General features: G+C 27.6%; 1 protein-coding gene across 1 annotated transcript in view; it reads right to left on the reverse strand.

Moving 5' to 3' along the window:
• Window positions 1–15,229, reverse strand: part of LOC106691549 (clavesin-1) — a gene marked incomplete in the record, with an annotated part of 22,825 nt that overhangs the window by 7,374 nt on the left and 222 nt on the right. The window contains 1 exon segment of the mRNA XM_067047223.1: window positions 5,226–5,359. Coding sequence (XP_066903324.1) covers window positions 5,226–5,358 — 133 coding nt within the window.

A 15,229-nucleotide genomic window follows, 5' to 3' on the forward strand; every position in this document is an offset into this window, starting at 1 on the left:
AGTTTCAATGCTATTAGGTGTAAGTTGCAGTTGCAAATTGATTTATTAATAATAGAATTATTTGTAAGATTCAGATTTCTCATTATTTTTTTTTTCATACTTTGGCTGCTAGGTTTTAATCCTATTAAGAAACATGCAAAATCTATTTCTAGGAATAATTGATTATAAGATAACTTGGAAAATTGTTAATCTATCTTGTATTACAGAATTGAATGTCTTAAGTTCAATACCATTCCACATTAAAGATAAATATTAATATTGATATATTCTTTTAAAAATTATTTCCATTCAACACAACTATTATTGTGTTTTTTCTTGATATAAATTTGTATTTTTATTCGTCTAAATGTTTATTTATTTTAATGCTATAATATATTAGCAATCAAATTAACTAAAAAAAGAAATATATTTCCGATGTAAAACAAATTAATCTAAAAACTACTATTGTGATTCAAAAGGCATACTGAGCACATACTACAGAGACAGGGCTGATAGCCAATAGAAAAGTGAGAGAAATCTCAAATCTCAGTCACACTGTCCAAGAGTTCAATATTTAATCCAAGCTATCTATTAGCTATCTCCAAGTGTAGATTGACGCCATACTTTGATGAACACTCATACAAATTTAGCTCCAGAGCAACACAAGTGACTAATGAATTTGGCTAGGATTATGTCAAATATTAGAGGACCGAGAAAAAATCAGAGGAAGCTTCTGTAACCAGTTCCACGCTTTTGTATGCAACACCAATCTGGGCGGAAGCCTACCAAGTGCAGTCATATTTTCGTAAAGCTATCTGTGTGTTTCAAAGAGAAGCTCTTATAGTACAAGAGCCAGGAAGAAAAAAAGGCAGTTATCTCACCCCAATTTTTGATTACTTTCATGAAAACTAGGTATAATTACTAGTCAAAATTTATGAGTGCCAAGTATAAGTAGGGGGAATAAAAAATGGGGGCTGATTAAAAACCTTAAAAAAACAATAATTTTCATTCGGAGCTCTATATCTTAAAAACTACCTATAACAATAGAAAATCTAAGAGAACATTAATTAAAGAAGAGTAAATTTTCTGAAATATTAGCCCTAAAAGAGCTATTTACATCCAATAGTTCTTGAGATATAGCTTTTTAAAAAGTAAAATTTCTTAAAAATCTACTGAAAGATTAGTAGTAAGTTAATTTATTTTGAGAATTCTATATCTAAGGAACTATGTGACGTGAACTATTAGCACTCAAATTAAAGCTAGTTTAATGGACTATAAAGAAGTTTATGAACTTTACCTTCGTAGGAATAGTAGTTTTCATGATATTTGCTTAAATAAATTGATTTATAGTTGTTCGGACAATAAGTTTGATTTCTGAAAAACTTCATTTCAGAAACCATTGGACATATAGATGTCTGCCAGCGCTCAAATTAAAGCTAGTTAAATTTACTACAAAATAGTTAATCATGTTTATCTTTGTAGGAGTAGTAGTTTTTATGATATTTGACTAAATAAACTCACAAAATGTTAATTTGTAGTTGTTCGTATAAAATGTTGGATTTTTGAAAAAAATATATCACTAGATCCATTGGACGCACATATGTCTGCCAACACTCAAAATAAAGGAAATTTAACTTACTATAAAGTAGTTTATGACACTTATCTTCGTAGGGGTAGTAGTTTTTATGATATTCACATATGAATATGAATTTGGCAAATGAAAATTTGTTCTAACAACTATAAATCAATTTATTTTAGCAAACTTCATGTAAACTATTACTCCTACGAAGGTAAACATCATAAAATACTTTATAGCTCATTGAACTAGCTTTAATTTGAGTGCTAATAGACATCTGTACTTCAAATGGTTTTTGAGATATAAATTTTTCAAAATAAATTCACTAACTACTGATCTTTCATTTTTCACCTGATTTTTATGAAATGTTGTTTTTTAAAAAGCTATATCTCAAAAACTGTTTAACGTAAATAACTCTATTAGGTCTCATATTTTAGAAAATTTACTCTTCTTCAAATGACGTTCTCTTAGGTTTTCTTGTGTTGTTCCTAATTTTTAAGGTATAGAGCTCCGAATGAAAAATTAGTTTTTTTTATCGCTTTGAAACACCCGCCATTTGTTATTACCTCTATCTATACTTGGCAGACTCAGCAGTTTTGACCATTAATTATACATAGTTTTCATTAAAGTAATCAAAAATTGGGGTGAGATAACTGCCTTTTTTCTCCTCTTGGGCTCTTGTACTATGAGTGTCGCTCGAGCTTTTCCCACTGTATCTTACGATGCAGTTTGCGTCATCGCGGATATGCATTGGATCGGCAGAGGACAAGATAATCTTTCGAAACGAGAAGAACCGGATGCTCACTGGGCTACATTAGCAAAAATATGAGAGAATTCAAACTCTTGAAAGATAACAGAGACGCTGGAATACCTCATCTTCTGGAAGAAGGACCCACCGTATGATTCCCAATGTATCAACATGAATATCCCGGAAACACGGAGAGTTGGATTATTACCTCACTCAACTACTTACAGGGCATGGTTGCTTCAGGACCTACTTAGCCCGCTTCAAACTGGAGGACGGATCATCGTGCCCAACTTGTGATTCCGTGGATGAAACAGTGGAACATTCGTTCTTCTATTGTCCAGGTTTTGTTCAAGAAAAAGAAGAGCTTGTCACGAAACTATATATAAGTAGTGAAAGTAAAAATCAACAAACCAATAATAAACAGCTAGTTTCCTGTTCGTGTTTGGAAATATAGGTCTTCCAGTCAATACGATGGTTATTTATATTTTCTTTAGTTGTTTTATAGTAATGACACATTCATATGAATATTTAATGTTCATTGTCAATAATTAGTTATATATTTTTATATCAAGATTTTAATAAAATTATGTAACAGTTGGCAACATTCTTTGTAAAATCGATATTGATTAATTCGATCTCTTAAAAAACCAATAGAATGGAAAACTACTGAGGTTGTATGTAATTTTTATCAGTGATTAAATATTTGACGATAATAATTTAGTAGATCAATTGAAATTTGTTTACTAAAGCTCCTAAGGTAGGAAATGCGTTATATGATTGATAATATTGCTCTAATTAATTCGTGGATAAAACAGGGAGTTAGGGTTAAGTGTTTATAAGTGTGTTCTTATCATTGTTTTTGAAGTGTTAAGCAAATGAGAGATTGGTTCCACATTGCCCTCTCCAATGCATAATCTATTATTACAAAATTCAAGTTATTAAAATTACCTTGATACGATCATACAATATCCTATTCCTTACATTAAGGACCGTACTGACTTACACAAGTCCTACGCACAAACCATCCTCTGATGAGGAACATTCCATAATTATACTTTTCGTTAAAAAAGGTAGACCCACCAATAATAATTAATCTACACTAATGCTGTTATTCCTGACAAAAATATTTGAAAAATTCTTCTAAAACAAATTCTGCTCATATTTAACACAAAAAAATCCTTTCACACCGATGTGGATTCCACCCAGGACATTTCACAGTTCATCAAGATTTTCGTGTTGTTAACTATATTTCTTTTCAATAAAATATTAATTTAAACTACTAATTATGTAATAATTAGAACATAATGTATTCTGGCGATATTGCTTGGCGGACTTCTGGACTTAGCACAAGCTTACGTAAGATGTTTGAAAATCCATTTATACAAACCCTTATGCATAGATCCTACCTCTCTCACCGTTCCTTTTGAGTCAACTGTGGTAAACTTTTCCAATTATTATCTAGTTGAGATTGGTGTTTTACAAGGCAGCATCTTGGGTCCTGTTCTCTACATTTTCATACTTCATATCACTACAAATGCCGATAACTCTCTTGCAACATTCCCTGATTATATTAAACCCCTTAGATCTTAAATGGCACCTTATAAATTATTTAAATAATTATCTCATTAAACCTTTAAAGACACCTCTTCCTGATCGATCAGTGGTGTGACTACTGAACGGCCCATCTACGTCTATGAAACAGAATGTAGATCCTGCCTTGTTCCTTGGTTCCTTTTTAGTCTAAAGACTAGCATGGAACCCACATACCAGGCTTCAAAAATCACCTGAATTGACTACTGAACAGAAGATCTCACCTTTCAATTGAAAATAAATTTATAATCTACAAGACGTTCCTGAGAAGTGCTAGGACCTACAACTTTAAACCCCATGGGGACAGATCAATGCTCGAACATCAGTCATATCAAATCCTTTCAGTCTAAAATTCTTCGACCAATAATCAATGCCACATGTTATGTTACAAACATCCTCTACCATCACCTCAACACCTCATTTGTTGTTCGAACTACACGAATTCTCAAACTTTCACCAAAACCATAATTATCTTCTTAATATCCTCTGGAGTAATTCATAACCAGCTCCAATCATCCATACAATTTTTATTGAAGATTTGAATGGAAATAGCCCCGATACAATTCGTAAATACGCTATTAGAGTTCTGGAAATTGCCTGCTTCTCCACTCTCCTCAGTGCCTCTTCTAATATTCCCACTCAGTCTCTTTTGGCTTTCAGTAGCAATAACGCTGCTTGGAGAGATTATCATGATCTTTGCCACAAATTGAGGAAAAAGCTTGTTTCGAGATTTCGTTGGCAGAATTTAAATATTGTATGAATGTGTTCAAAATAATTCAATTTATTTTGCCTACTTTAAGTTTCTTAATAGCTTAAATTTTGTTTACTTATATTATAACAACTTGATTTTGAGTATTTATTTATTTATATATTTATGTACATATATCATTTCATTTGTTTTAAAAATAATTATTATTCTTATTATTTTATTTTTAATGTGGTATGTTTATGTAGTATGAATAGACACATACAGCACCAATACCTCTTGCCTTTTCTAAATTTGTTTATTCTAAACCTAATCTTCTATCGTTTAAAACATTTCTTAAAAATAATGAATGATCTTTTCACATCTAAAATAAAAAAAAAATAAAAATGTTGGAAATAAATTTATAAACATTATCGAGTTGCTTAAACGTCGCTAAGAAAACTGAATCATTGAATTTAGCATATTGTAGTATTTATCAATACATTTTTTTTATTTATGAATAATTTATGCCCGATTCAGCATTGTATGCTAATATAAAGATATAAGATGATCAATAAATATGTAAAGTTAAACTACAAATTATATATTTGGTTTAAAAAAATAAATTTACCCTTTGAAATACTTACTCTCAATAAGCTCTCGAAGTTTCTTTAGAGCCTCCTGGACTACTTCTGGTGTTTCTCTTAGCTCGTTTTTGGCTAGTTCTAATGCTTCAGCAGTAGGCGGGTCCCTTTCGAGTCTGCATTTTGGATTTGCCATCCTGTGAAACAAATGAAGATAAAATTAATATAGATATATATTTACATACCAAAAAATATACCAGAAAAGAAATTTAAGAGATGAATAGATGAAGGTGTTACATTACAACCAAATGAATCTAAGATTACATCAAAAAAAGGTTCGTGAAGTTCCACTCCCAGTTGCCTACAGTTAAAGGAGCAGTGACCTACAACTTGGGAAACCCAACCTCAACCCGAAGACTGAAGCTCAGGCTGCTGCAGGACATCCTGTTATAAATTCTATATTTATCAGTTCTGTTATTGTCACTCTAAAATTTTATTTTATCTTAATTTTTTTTTCTCTTCATCTTTTTCTTAAATTCACTTTCATTTTATTTCTATAAGGAGTCAATTATTTATTTTTTTAAATCCATTTTTTATTAAGAATCATTATTTTAATCTATTTATTTTATCTTAATTTTCAGTTTTATTTATAACATTGTATATAGTTAGGGGTGTATTTTGTATGAGACTATACCCCCCATATTCAATTGTTAAAAAAAAAATGTATCTTACATTAACCATGTAAGGCCCACCAGGCCGATCTGGTATTAAATAAATAATTTCAAAAAAATGAATCTGAAAAAAATTGAATTTAATATATATTCCTATTATGACTGGAAAATTTAATTTCTAACTTCCAAAAATGACCACCTTTTAAGATGTAGAAAAATTAAACAATGCGGTATGTATAAATTAGTATTTTTAAAATTTTATTTATTGCTATTTACAACTGTACATTATAATATATTTAGTAAATTTGATCTGAATTAAATTGGAGTGTTACAGGCGTGTAGAGAAACTACCCATTGGTAGCAAATTAGTATTTAAAATATTTTTTCAAAGTAAAAATTCTATTTATCCTAAAATGGCATTAACATCTTCACCCACTCATGTATTTAATTATTTGTATATATTTATATTAAAAAGAGTAACTGGGTAGCTTGTTGAAGTAGGACACCTTTTTTTGCGGTATCTATGAAATTTTTTAATCTAATGTTTTATTTTATTTATTTTTTTACAAATTCTCTGTTGGAAGGAAGAAATGAAGACTTCTTATAAATCATTTTCTAAACTACTAATAGTTCTAACTAATTACGTAAATATAATAATAGATTCACTACTGTCGCATGGCCTGATAACACGAGCTCCATTAGATAAACCTAACAAGATTCAGTACACATACATATAATTGTACATAGTACTAAATAAATAAGTATTATAATTATAGTATAATCACAGTCATTGTCTTTCGTAAAAATATGAATTATTTGTATCAGTAATAATTCAAATTAGTAATTATATAATAAAATATAGCGAAACAGTCCGTTACAAATTCCAAAAATATGAAAAAAAAAAATGCAAAAATGTTTATAAAATGTCCTTAATTAATTTAACATTTATATCTGTTACTAGTCTCAATGAGTATATATGTGGAATTCCCAATATCTTTAATTTTCAATGCCAGTGATACAATATTGGATATATCTTATAATAGGAATTGTTTTCTATTTTATAGTTGATCTTTAAGATCACTAGAATCGAGAAAATATATTATCAACCTTAGGTTATTGGTAGTATAAAAAATGTTAAGCCCGAATCATGAAAAAGTTTCTTATGAACTGAAACCAGCATGCACAGACGAGAAAACCCATAATTACTGCCATCTCTATACTACGATCCATGAGACCAGCTGACTCCTATGATCTACAATGTTAGTTACTATTAGACCAAGCCGTGACTAATGTTGGCCATTTAAAAAAAACAAAACAATTTGTTATAAGTTTGTTTAGCGCTTAGTGTTCACGATGGGTTTTTAGAGTTGCGGCACTCTTTATTAAGTGGGTAAACAATAGTCCCTTCGGAAGAAAATAATCTCTAATCTAGTAAAATCTTATAATATAATATATAATAATACCTTAAAGAGTCAATATTTTTTAGCTGATATATTGTATGTACTTACTGCATGCATTAAACTACAGCAACTTATTTTTGATAAGAATGTTTCTTCATTTTCTTCATTTCTGACGAATAGAGAAAACTTAACGCATTGAACAGTGAGGAACCGTCCCACATTCGCCTCGATTACTTCTAGCAAGTTCATTGGACTGAGGTAGACTAGCACGGAGTCAAGGTACGATTTTTCATGCGACTGTTGAACGTAGTTGAGCAACTGTTTGCTAAACCGAGGAAATATTTTGATTTTACGCTCTCGAAAATTTCTCTTAACAGTATTTCTTATTTCTGTTGTTCACTTTGACACATCCAGACTATCGAAAATTTTTCGTTTTTCCAAATTCAGTCTATTAATCATAAGTCTTCTAATTCGGCTTAAAGGGTACCTATGAAGTTATTGAACATAAAATGTTGTAATTACGATATTCTATTGGTTATTTACTCGTTAAATGTTCAAATGATACTCTATTTATAACTGAATTTCGTTTCACAAAAGTTTTAATTTAAGTAATTAGTAGCATTTTTGCCAACTTAATCTCATTCTTTAATAATGTTGCCTTAAGGGTTATTAGTTTAATATTGCCCTGATCCAATATTTTTTATTTTAAATTTTAATCAATATTTTTATCGTAATTTTTTTTAAATACAAAATTATTGTTTAATAGGATAATTCATAAGTTATAAACAAATATAAAATCGAATACTACTTTGAGAAAAAATCTAATAATCGAAAACATTTATTACCTTAAGAATATAAAAATATACTGTCACGATTTCCTATTTAACTGTGTAACTATGAAAATGATTCCAGTGTTATTTATGAATCAATCATTAAATAACTATATTGTGTATTCCATCAACGTAAAACGTTTAGACGTTGATGGAATACACTAAAATATACAGAATTACATTGATGGTAATGAATTGAAGGATGATAAGAGCTTTTTTATAATTCGAAGGGAAGGATTTCAGGGTTAATGACAGCTGGCTACTGATACCAAATACGTAGGAAAATACAATTGTTTATGCTAATATAATAGTCAATATTATATTAATATTTAATTTGTTACATAGAAAAGAAGTTTTTATTATCATTTTTTTTTTTCAGAATTGACAGAATTTATTTGTTGTTGTTAACATGTCAATGCTTTGGCTTAAAGATTAAATAAAAATTTAACAACCTAAATTATATGAATTTAGCTGATTAAGATTCATAATTTTATTCCCTTTTTGTTATTTTGGTAGAGCACCATTTTATTTATGCATATTTTAAAACACTAATACTAACTTAATAACAGTGATGGTTCATGGTAAAAAAATTCATGAAATCAATCTTTTAAGATATAAGATGAACGGAAAAACTAATAAACATATTTTGTTTTAATCAAGACAAAATATACTCAATAATATGCTCAAAACATTTTTTTCTATTGGCTTTCCTTATTTTTTGGTTAGGTAGTTTATCATTATAAATTATAAATATGCATTTTGTGAATTTAATGGAAGTATAAATTTATTATTCTGTAGGAGACTAATTTTTTAAAAAAATACATTGAAGAAATGTGAAAGTGTTCGAACTGTGCATCCGTAATTAGTTAACATTATTTTATATTGTGCATTATATATTCCTACATGCAACAATAAAAATAAAAAGGATACAATTTTACTAAATCTTGATTATTGTTTAGAAATATTTTAAATGATTCTGTTACCTAAAAATATATAGATGTGCCTTTGTTTCTTACATACATACATATATACATACAATTATATATAACCGGGATTGAAAGATGAGATTCAGCAATCAATATATTAGAATTTTAAGCATTGATATAAAAAGTCAATGTATCCATTTCTCATAAATAAAGTTTTTTTTTGTCAAATTAAAGTACTAAATCTAAAAATTATTACAATAAAAATAATATAAAATAAAAAATTATCACAAATGAATTTTCTTCTGTTTAAACAAAGTCATCATTTTCAATATAAATTTGGTTTATCTATCAGATATGCCCATTTAAGAAGTTTTTAGAATAATTTTCATTATAATTTTAAGTTTTCAAAAAATATTTAAATAAATTTATTTACTCACTCTGACGATTGTCACTCAACAAAATGACGATTGAACTGGTCTCAGATGAGCTGTCCAACTTTATCAATTTGACCCTTGAATTTTGTGTCTCGAACTCAAGAAGTTGTGGCAGGATTACGAAATATCTATTCACTCCTCATTTCTTTATATGGTATTGAAAATTTGATATCAATATCGGACTTTTATATTTGTAAAAACACTGACGTTAATGTATGTTTCAGCATTGAAATTTGAACCTTTCCATTAGATTGATGTCATAATTAGCATAGAGGGTACCTAATATTAACTAAAATTTAGTTTGTGCATAGAATCCAATAATATTAAAACGCTTATTGATTGTTTATAAATGTAATAAAAATTTGTTATAGTTTGCATGATTTTAGACTAAATCTGAATTTTTTAAAACAACCTAAACTATGCGCATGATAGAAACGGCTTCGAATTCAGCCGAAGTCTATTGTGTATTTACCGTTATAACAGGAATACGATTGGTTTCTATCTCAGTTCTGAAATGTCACTACTCTAGCTTGAACAGTGTTGAAAATAATAAGGATGCTAACAGCTAATCGAAACGCATTGTTAATGGTATTTGCGTTCACACGGACAACATAGGTCAAAAAACAGCGGTGTCCTAGATAATTCATAGTAGTAACCCGCCACTTTTTCCTTTTCCGATCATTTTTTTGTCTATCCGAGGGTGCAAATAATAGCTCAAAAAATATATATATATATATTTAAAGTAGAGTAAATAAAAGTATTACTTGCTTACCATAGGAGCGTAGATCAATGATAGTATTTACATCAGATCTTCCCACAGGTTTTACAAAAATAAATATTCTTCAAATAAAGTAAAAAATTAATTTGAGGTAAAGAAACAGGATTTAGTAATAATAGAAAAAGAAGATTAATTAAAAATTACATGCAAAGAAATATTTTGATTTAATTCCTACTTCGTAATGTTCATATACGAATACATAACTAAAGCATATGAATAATTAATTATCTTTGTGTTTAATCACAAACACGTAAGACAACTATTTTAATAATTTGAGTCAAATGTTAAACTACACTACCAGTATTTTTCTTCAACGTAATCATTTATTATATAGTCTTAATTTACGTATTTATTCCTACAGGAAAAAACCCATTTGGTATTTTTGTATGATAATTATAAATAAAGAGCCAGCAAAATTTTGTAAATAAAAAAAGTTCATGCTATCTTGAACAATATAATTGCATTTTGACTCAATATCATTTTTGAATAAATTAATTAATTGACTTTAGTTTAAAAAATTAAAATTAAATAAATAATTATCTTGGTTGTAAATATCAACAAACGTTTTTGGTGTGATATTTTTTAATACTCGAGAAAATCTTTAATAGCAGCATGTACTCTGTTTCATATGTACAAATTATTTAATTAAAAAAAAAATAAAATAATAATGAAAAAATATTATAATTACAATCGTTGGAATATCTCAGTGAATATCTGCTATACAATTAAATAAGTAAATTGTAGTTTATCCAATTTTTTAAGACGTTCTGAAGGAAGAATTTATACCCGAAAACAATTTTGCATTTATTTATAAATGTAGTAATTAAATTTATTGCTTGATTGTCCATAATTGGTGAAGAGATAATTCTTATTAGGGTCAATCCCGGTCCACTTTCCATTAATAGAAAGAGAATTCTATCCCTTTCTTTACTATACGTTGTTATTCTTTGGCCGTTTCTATAAGAGAAGAAGTTATGTTGACAATTTCCATAGAATTTAAAAACTATTAAACTGTTAAAGACTTGAATTAATTTGACAAATTGTTTCATGATCTATTCGTTTTTAACATCCGTTTCAAGGATGTGTTAATGAAAATCAGTACAATTTTATGTCATTTGGTGAAAGTTATAAAAAAATAAATAAATATTTAAAAAAAGAATGTTTTTTTTTAATTTATTAATTCTAGTTTGAATTCAATTAGTAATGGTGGATTGTATAATTAGTTTCGGGTGCTTTTCGTAGGAACTGGCAGCGATGACCTTTAATGTATTATCACTGAGAGTACCACTCTTAATGAGATACCATATTAAAACAAAAAAAAATGTTACGCAATAATTAAAAGTGACATGAAGTAAATCGGGGAAACATTTTATAACTTCTTTATTGTTTATTGAGTTAAAGCTTTAATTAATATATAACTTATGTATAGCAAGTAAAAATGTTTAATATCATTATGATATGTTTAAAAAATATAATTACATGCTGTTGAATTCAATTTAGATTAAATTACTATTTAATCAGTATTACAAATAAAATACTGAATTATATAACTGAAAATATTTATTTTTATTGATAACACTGATAAAATAAAAAATTCTAGTTTATAGTTTATATATGTGTGTGTTTATATACATAAACTATTCTTATATCTTCGTTATAAACTGATTTATTAAAAAAAAAAAGAAAAAAAGGTTTTGGTTATCATATCTCTTGCCACACTTATTCTGTATAATAGTCCTTGAAGCACCTTATTTTTTTAACATATTTAAACTTGGATGAAAGCCAATCGGATGTCAGTAAAATTCCTCGTTATTATTTTACGTTTTACATTACATTTCTTAGGACAAAGGGTGAGTAGTTCGCTCAAATCTTCTGTTAATGGTCCCAATCTCTTTTGTTGAATAAATAATTTTAATATGAAAATGAATTTGTTAAACAAACTTACCAAGCATATTTTGGAAAACTACTTTGATTGCGGCATAAATATGTGATTCAAATTAAAGTGTGTAAAACCTCTAAGGAGGCACTTTCAAGAGGATACAAAAGGCTACCTAGCGGTGTGTCGAGGTGTGTGTGTGAAGATTGCTAGTTTAATATCCTTAAAATAAATAGTATGAGTTGATGAAATAAGCGCTTTCGGATTCATCCAATAATACTACCATGTGTGTATGCTTTAGACAATAACGATGAATGTTTCAAATATATATATTAATAATTTCCAGGTCTTAGTTTCGAAAAACTAAAAGAGGATATCTTTGACCCCAGAGAGATATGTGATGGCTAACTAACTATTGCTAAACCTTATGAAGGATTTGTCTTGATCTTATTCCAGACTATCGTTTGAAAAATGGTTTTCCTAATATATATTTTTACTAATGTTTTTTTTATTTTGATCAATCCTATCCACTTCTCATTCATAATTCTGTTACTATTGAAAAATAAAAGTTTTAGTGTACTTTATAAATAAATAAAAAAAAAATTATCTTTCCAACTAATATTGTTGGAACTCGTAACTTGTTGAGTGATTCTAAAAACATACTCTTTTTCCTTATCTGGCTCTCGATAACTAATAACATTATTTTAGTTTAAAACATAATCTACTCCTCTCCCCCCCAAAAAAAAATCTAAAAAAAATTGAAACGTTTTTATCTTACAATATAGAGTTTTCAAAAAGTGGAGTCAATTTAGACCACTATTTGATATTTTTTTCATGTTTAGAAAGCTAGAATTATCCACAATCGACTCTGAAACCATGTGCCGCAAAATCACTGGTGCCCTGTGTTGTTAATGAATTAGATATTTATGTATTAGAAATACATGCTTGTATAAGTTTATATTTTATTTGTATGTTAGTTCCTTACAAAGTCCTGCACCCTTCAATGGTGGTACAGATTTAATTTTTTTTTTTTTTAATGTTGGTAAATACAAGTTAGAAAGTGGTGAGAAAAATATAATAAAAACCGGAAGATTATTGATTGACCATGTGTATAGATGAATGGAATATGGTCCGAGTGCGGTCAAAAAAACTCAAATAGTAAATAATTAAAGTAAATAACTCAAATAATAATAATAAAAATAGTATAATTATTTACTATTTGATTTTTTTTGTCCGCACCCGGACCATATTCCATTCATATAATAAAAACCACATTCCGTGCCAAATATCTTAAATATTTTTTTCGACTAAGAAACCACGAAAATATTTTTTATATAAATCAAAATTTTTCGCAAAATTGAAAAAATAAAAATTTAATAATTAGCCCTAACAAGAATTGTAGTAATACATAAAGTGAAATCAGCTCTTGGATGCTCAAAAAAAATAAAGAAAAAATTAAAGAAATTCAATAATACTAAAAAATATATATATATTAATGTTAATACAATGTTCAAAATAGAGAAATGAAATTTTTATAGTTTATAGTTTATTTTAAACTTTCAAAAATTTTCCTATCCTTTTCGTCCATTAATAAAAACTTTTAATTAAAAAAGAATCAATTGGATAATAAAATTAATTTTGAAATTATTATTTACAAATATAGATTAAATCAAGTTACATTTTTTTTATTTTATTTTTTTATGCAAATTAGTTATAAAATCAAACATTAGAAAATCATAAAGTTATTGAATGCTCACGGATCAAACTGTCGCTCCCTGGAATGAATGTGAGGATGGTTGAATGGATACTGAGGGGCACAGATATACTAAGAAGATTGCTAAATTAGGAAACGAATACCGAATGTTTATCTACGTATTCCAGAACGATTATGTCAATTATGGAATCTTTCCATCTAAACATGTGATATTAATGCACGAGTATCGAATTACATTTCAAATTAACGAACCATATTGTAGTAACTACTCCTTTCTAAGAATAGCACCAACGGCAAGATTTATTACTTAGTAGCATAACAGAGAATGATTAATTTATATTTAGTAATTTATATACTTATATTTGTGATATTACATTGATATTTTATGTTTAAGAATTAGAACATTCTTTACAAACAATAGTGTTTGTAATGAATCAGGACTGAAGAAGTAGATAAGGCGTATGGTACACTCAGATAAAATGAAAATAATCTTAAGAGGTTATCCTTGCGTTTGTCAATTACTATCTTATTCCAAAGGGGCCATGTACTATTTATTTTTAAATTTATATCAGTTTTGATCAAATACTTTTTATTTTCTTTGTATCAAGAGCTTATTAATTTTTTTTGAATATTAATTTATAAAATTTACTAATCTTGTATCCTGAGGATTTAGACTAAATTAAAATGTATATTTATTATAAATAATGGAATCATAATCCTAATAATAATTAAAGAAAAAGTATACATGTAATGATTAAAACGGAACAAAATTTGGACAATTCAGTAGAACCCTACTAATCCATCCAAGTTGTGACTTAACCATCGCCAGTTAAGCTGTAGAGCCTATTCATCCTTAGTGATAAAAGAAAAAAAAATACGATATCAATTTAACTCGTGTATTATACAAATATTAAAATACAATATGAGACTTTATTATATTATAGTTAGTTCAACAAACAATAAATCAATTAATTGTAGCTGAAATACAAATTATTATATGATTAAGTTAAACTTTTAAAAAATTTCCTTACATAAATAATTTGATGAAAGTGTACAAACTATCATTAAATTTTTAATAGTAATTCAGTTATTTTATCCGATCAGTGTTTTTTTCGGCGCTTTTATTATTGTATTTTTCAAACTTTAGAATTAAATTTATTTACTTATATTAATGGATAGTTCACTTTTTTCTGCAAAACTGTATAAATAAGTATTATAATTTATGAGAGTTGTTTTATTAAAATATTCAACTGTCGACAAATAAATTATAAAATGATATAAAATTTCCCTGACAACTGTAAATAGAAGCATCCAGCATAATATCAATTATAGAATAAATAAAACATTTTCCATAAATAATTAGCTTATTTAAATTATGATATGTCAATATCAACATAAAGCAAACAAATCTGAAAGTTTTTTTTGAAAGGCACATTTA

The sequence above is a fragment of the Halyomorpha halys genome, unplaced genomic scaffold (genome assembly GCF_000696795.3).
Source record: "Halyomorpha halys isolate HHAL.00 unplaced genomic scaffold, Hhal_1.1 Scaffold52.1, whole genome shotgun sequence".
Lineage (NCBI taxonomy): Eukaryota > Metazoa > Arthropoda > Insecta > Hemiptera > Pentatomidae > Halyomorpha > Halyomorpha halys.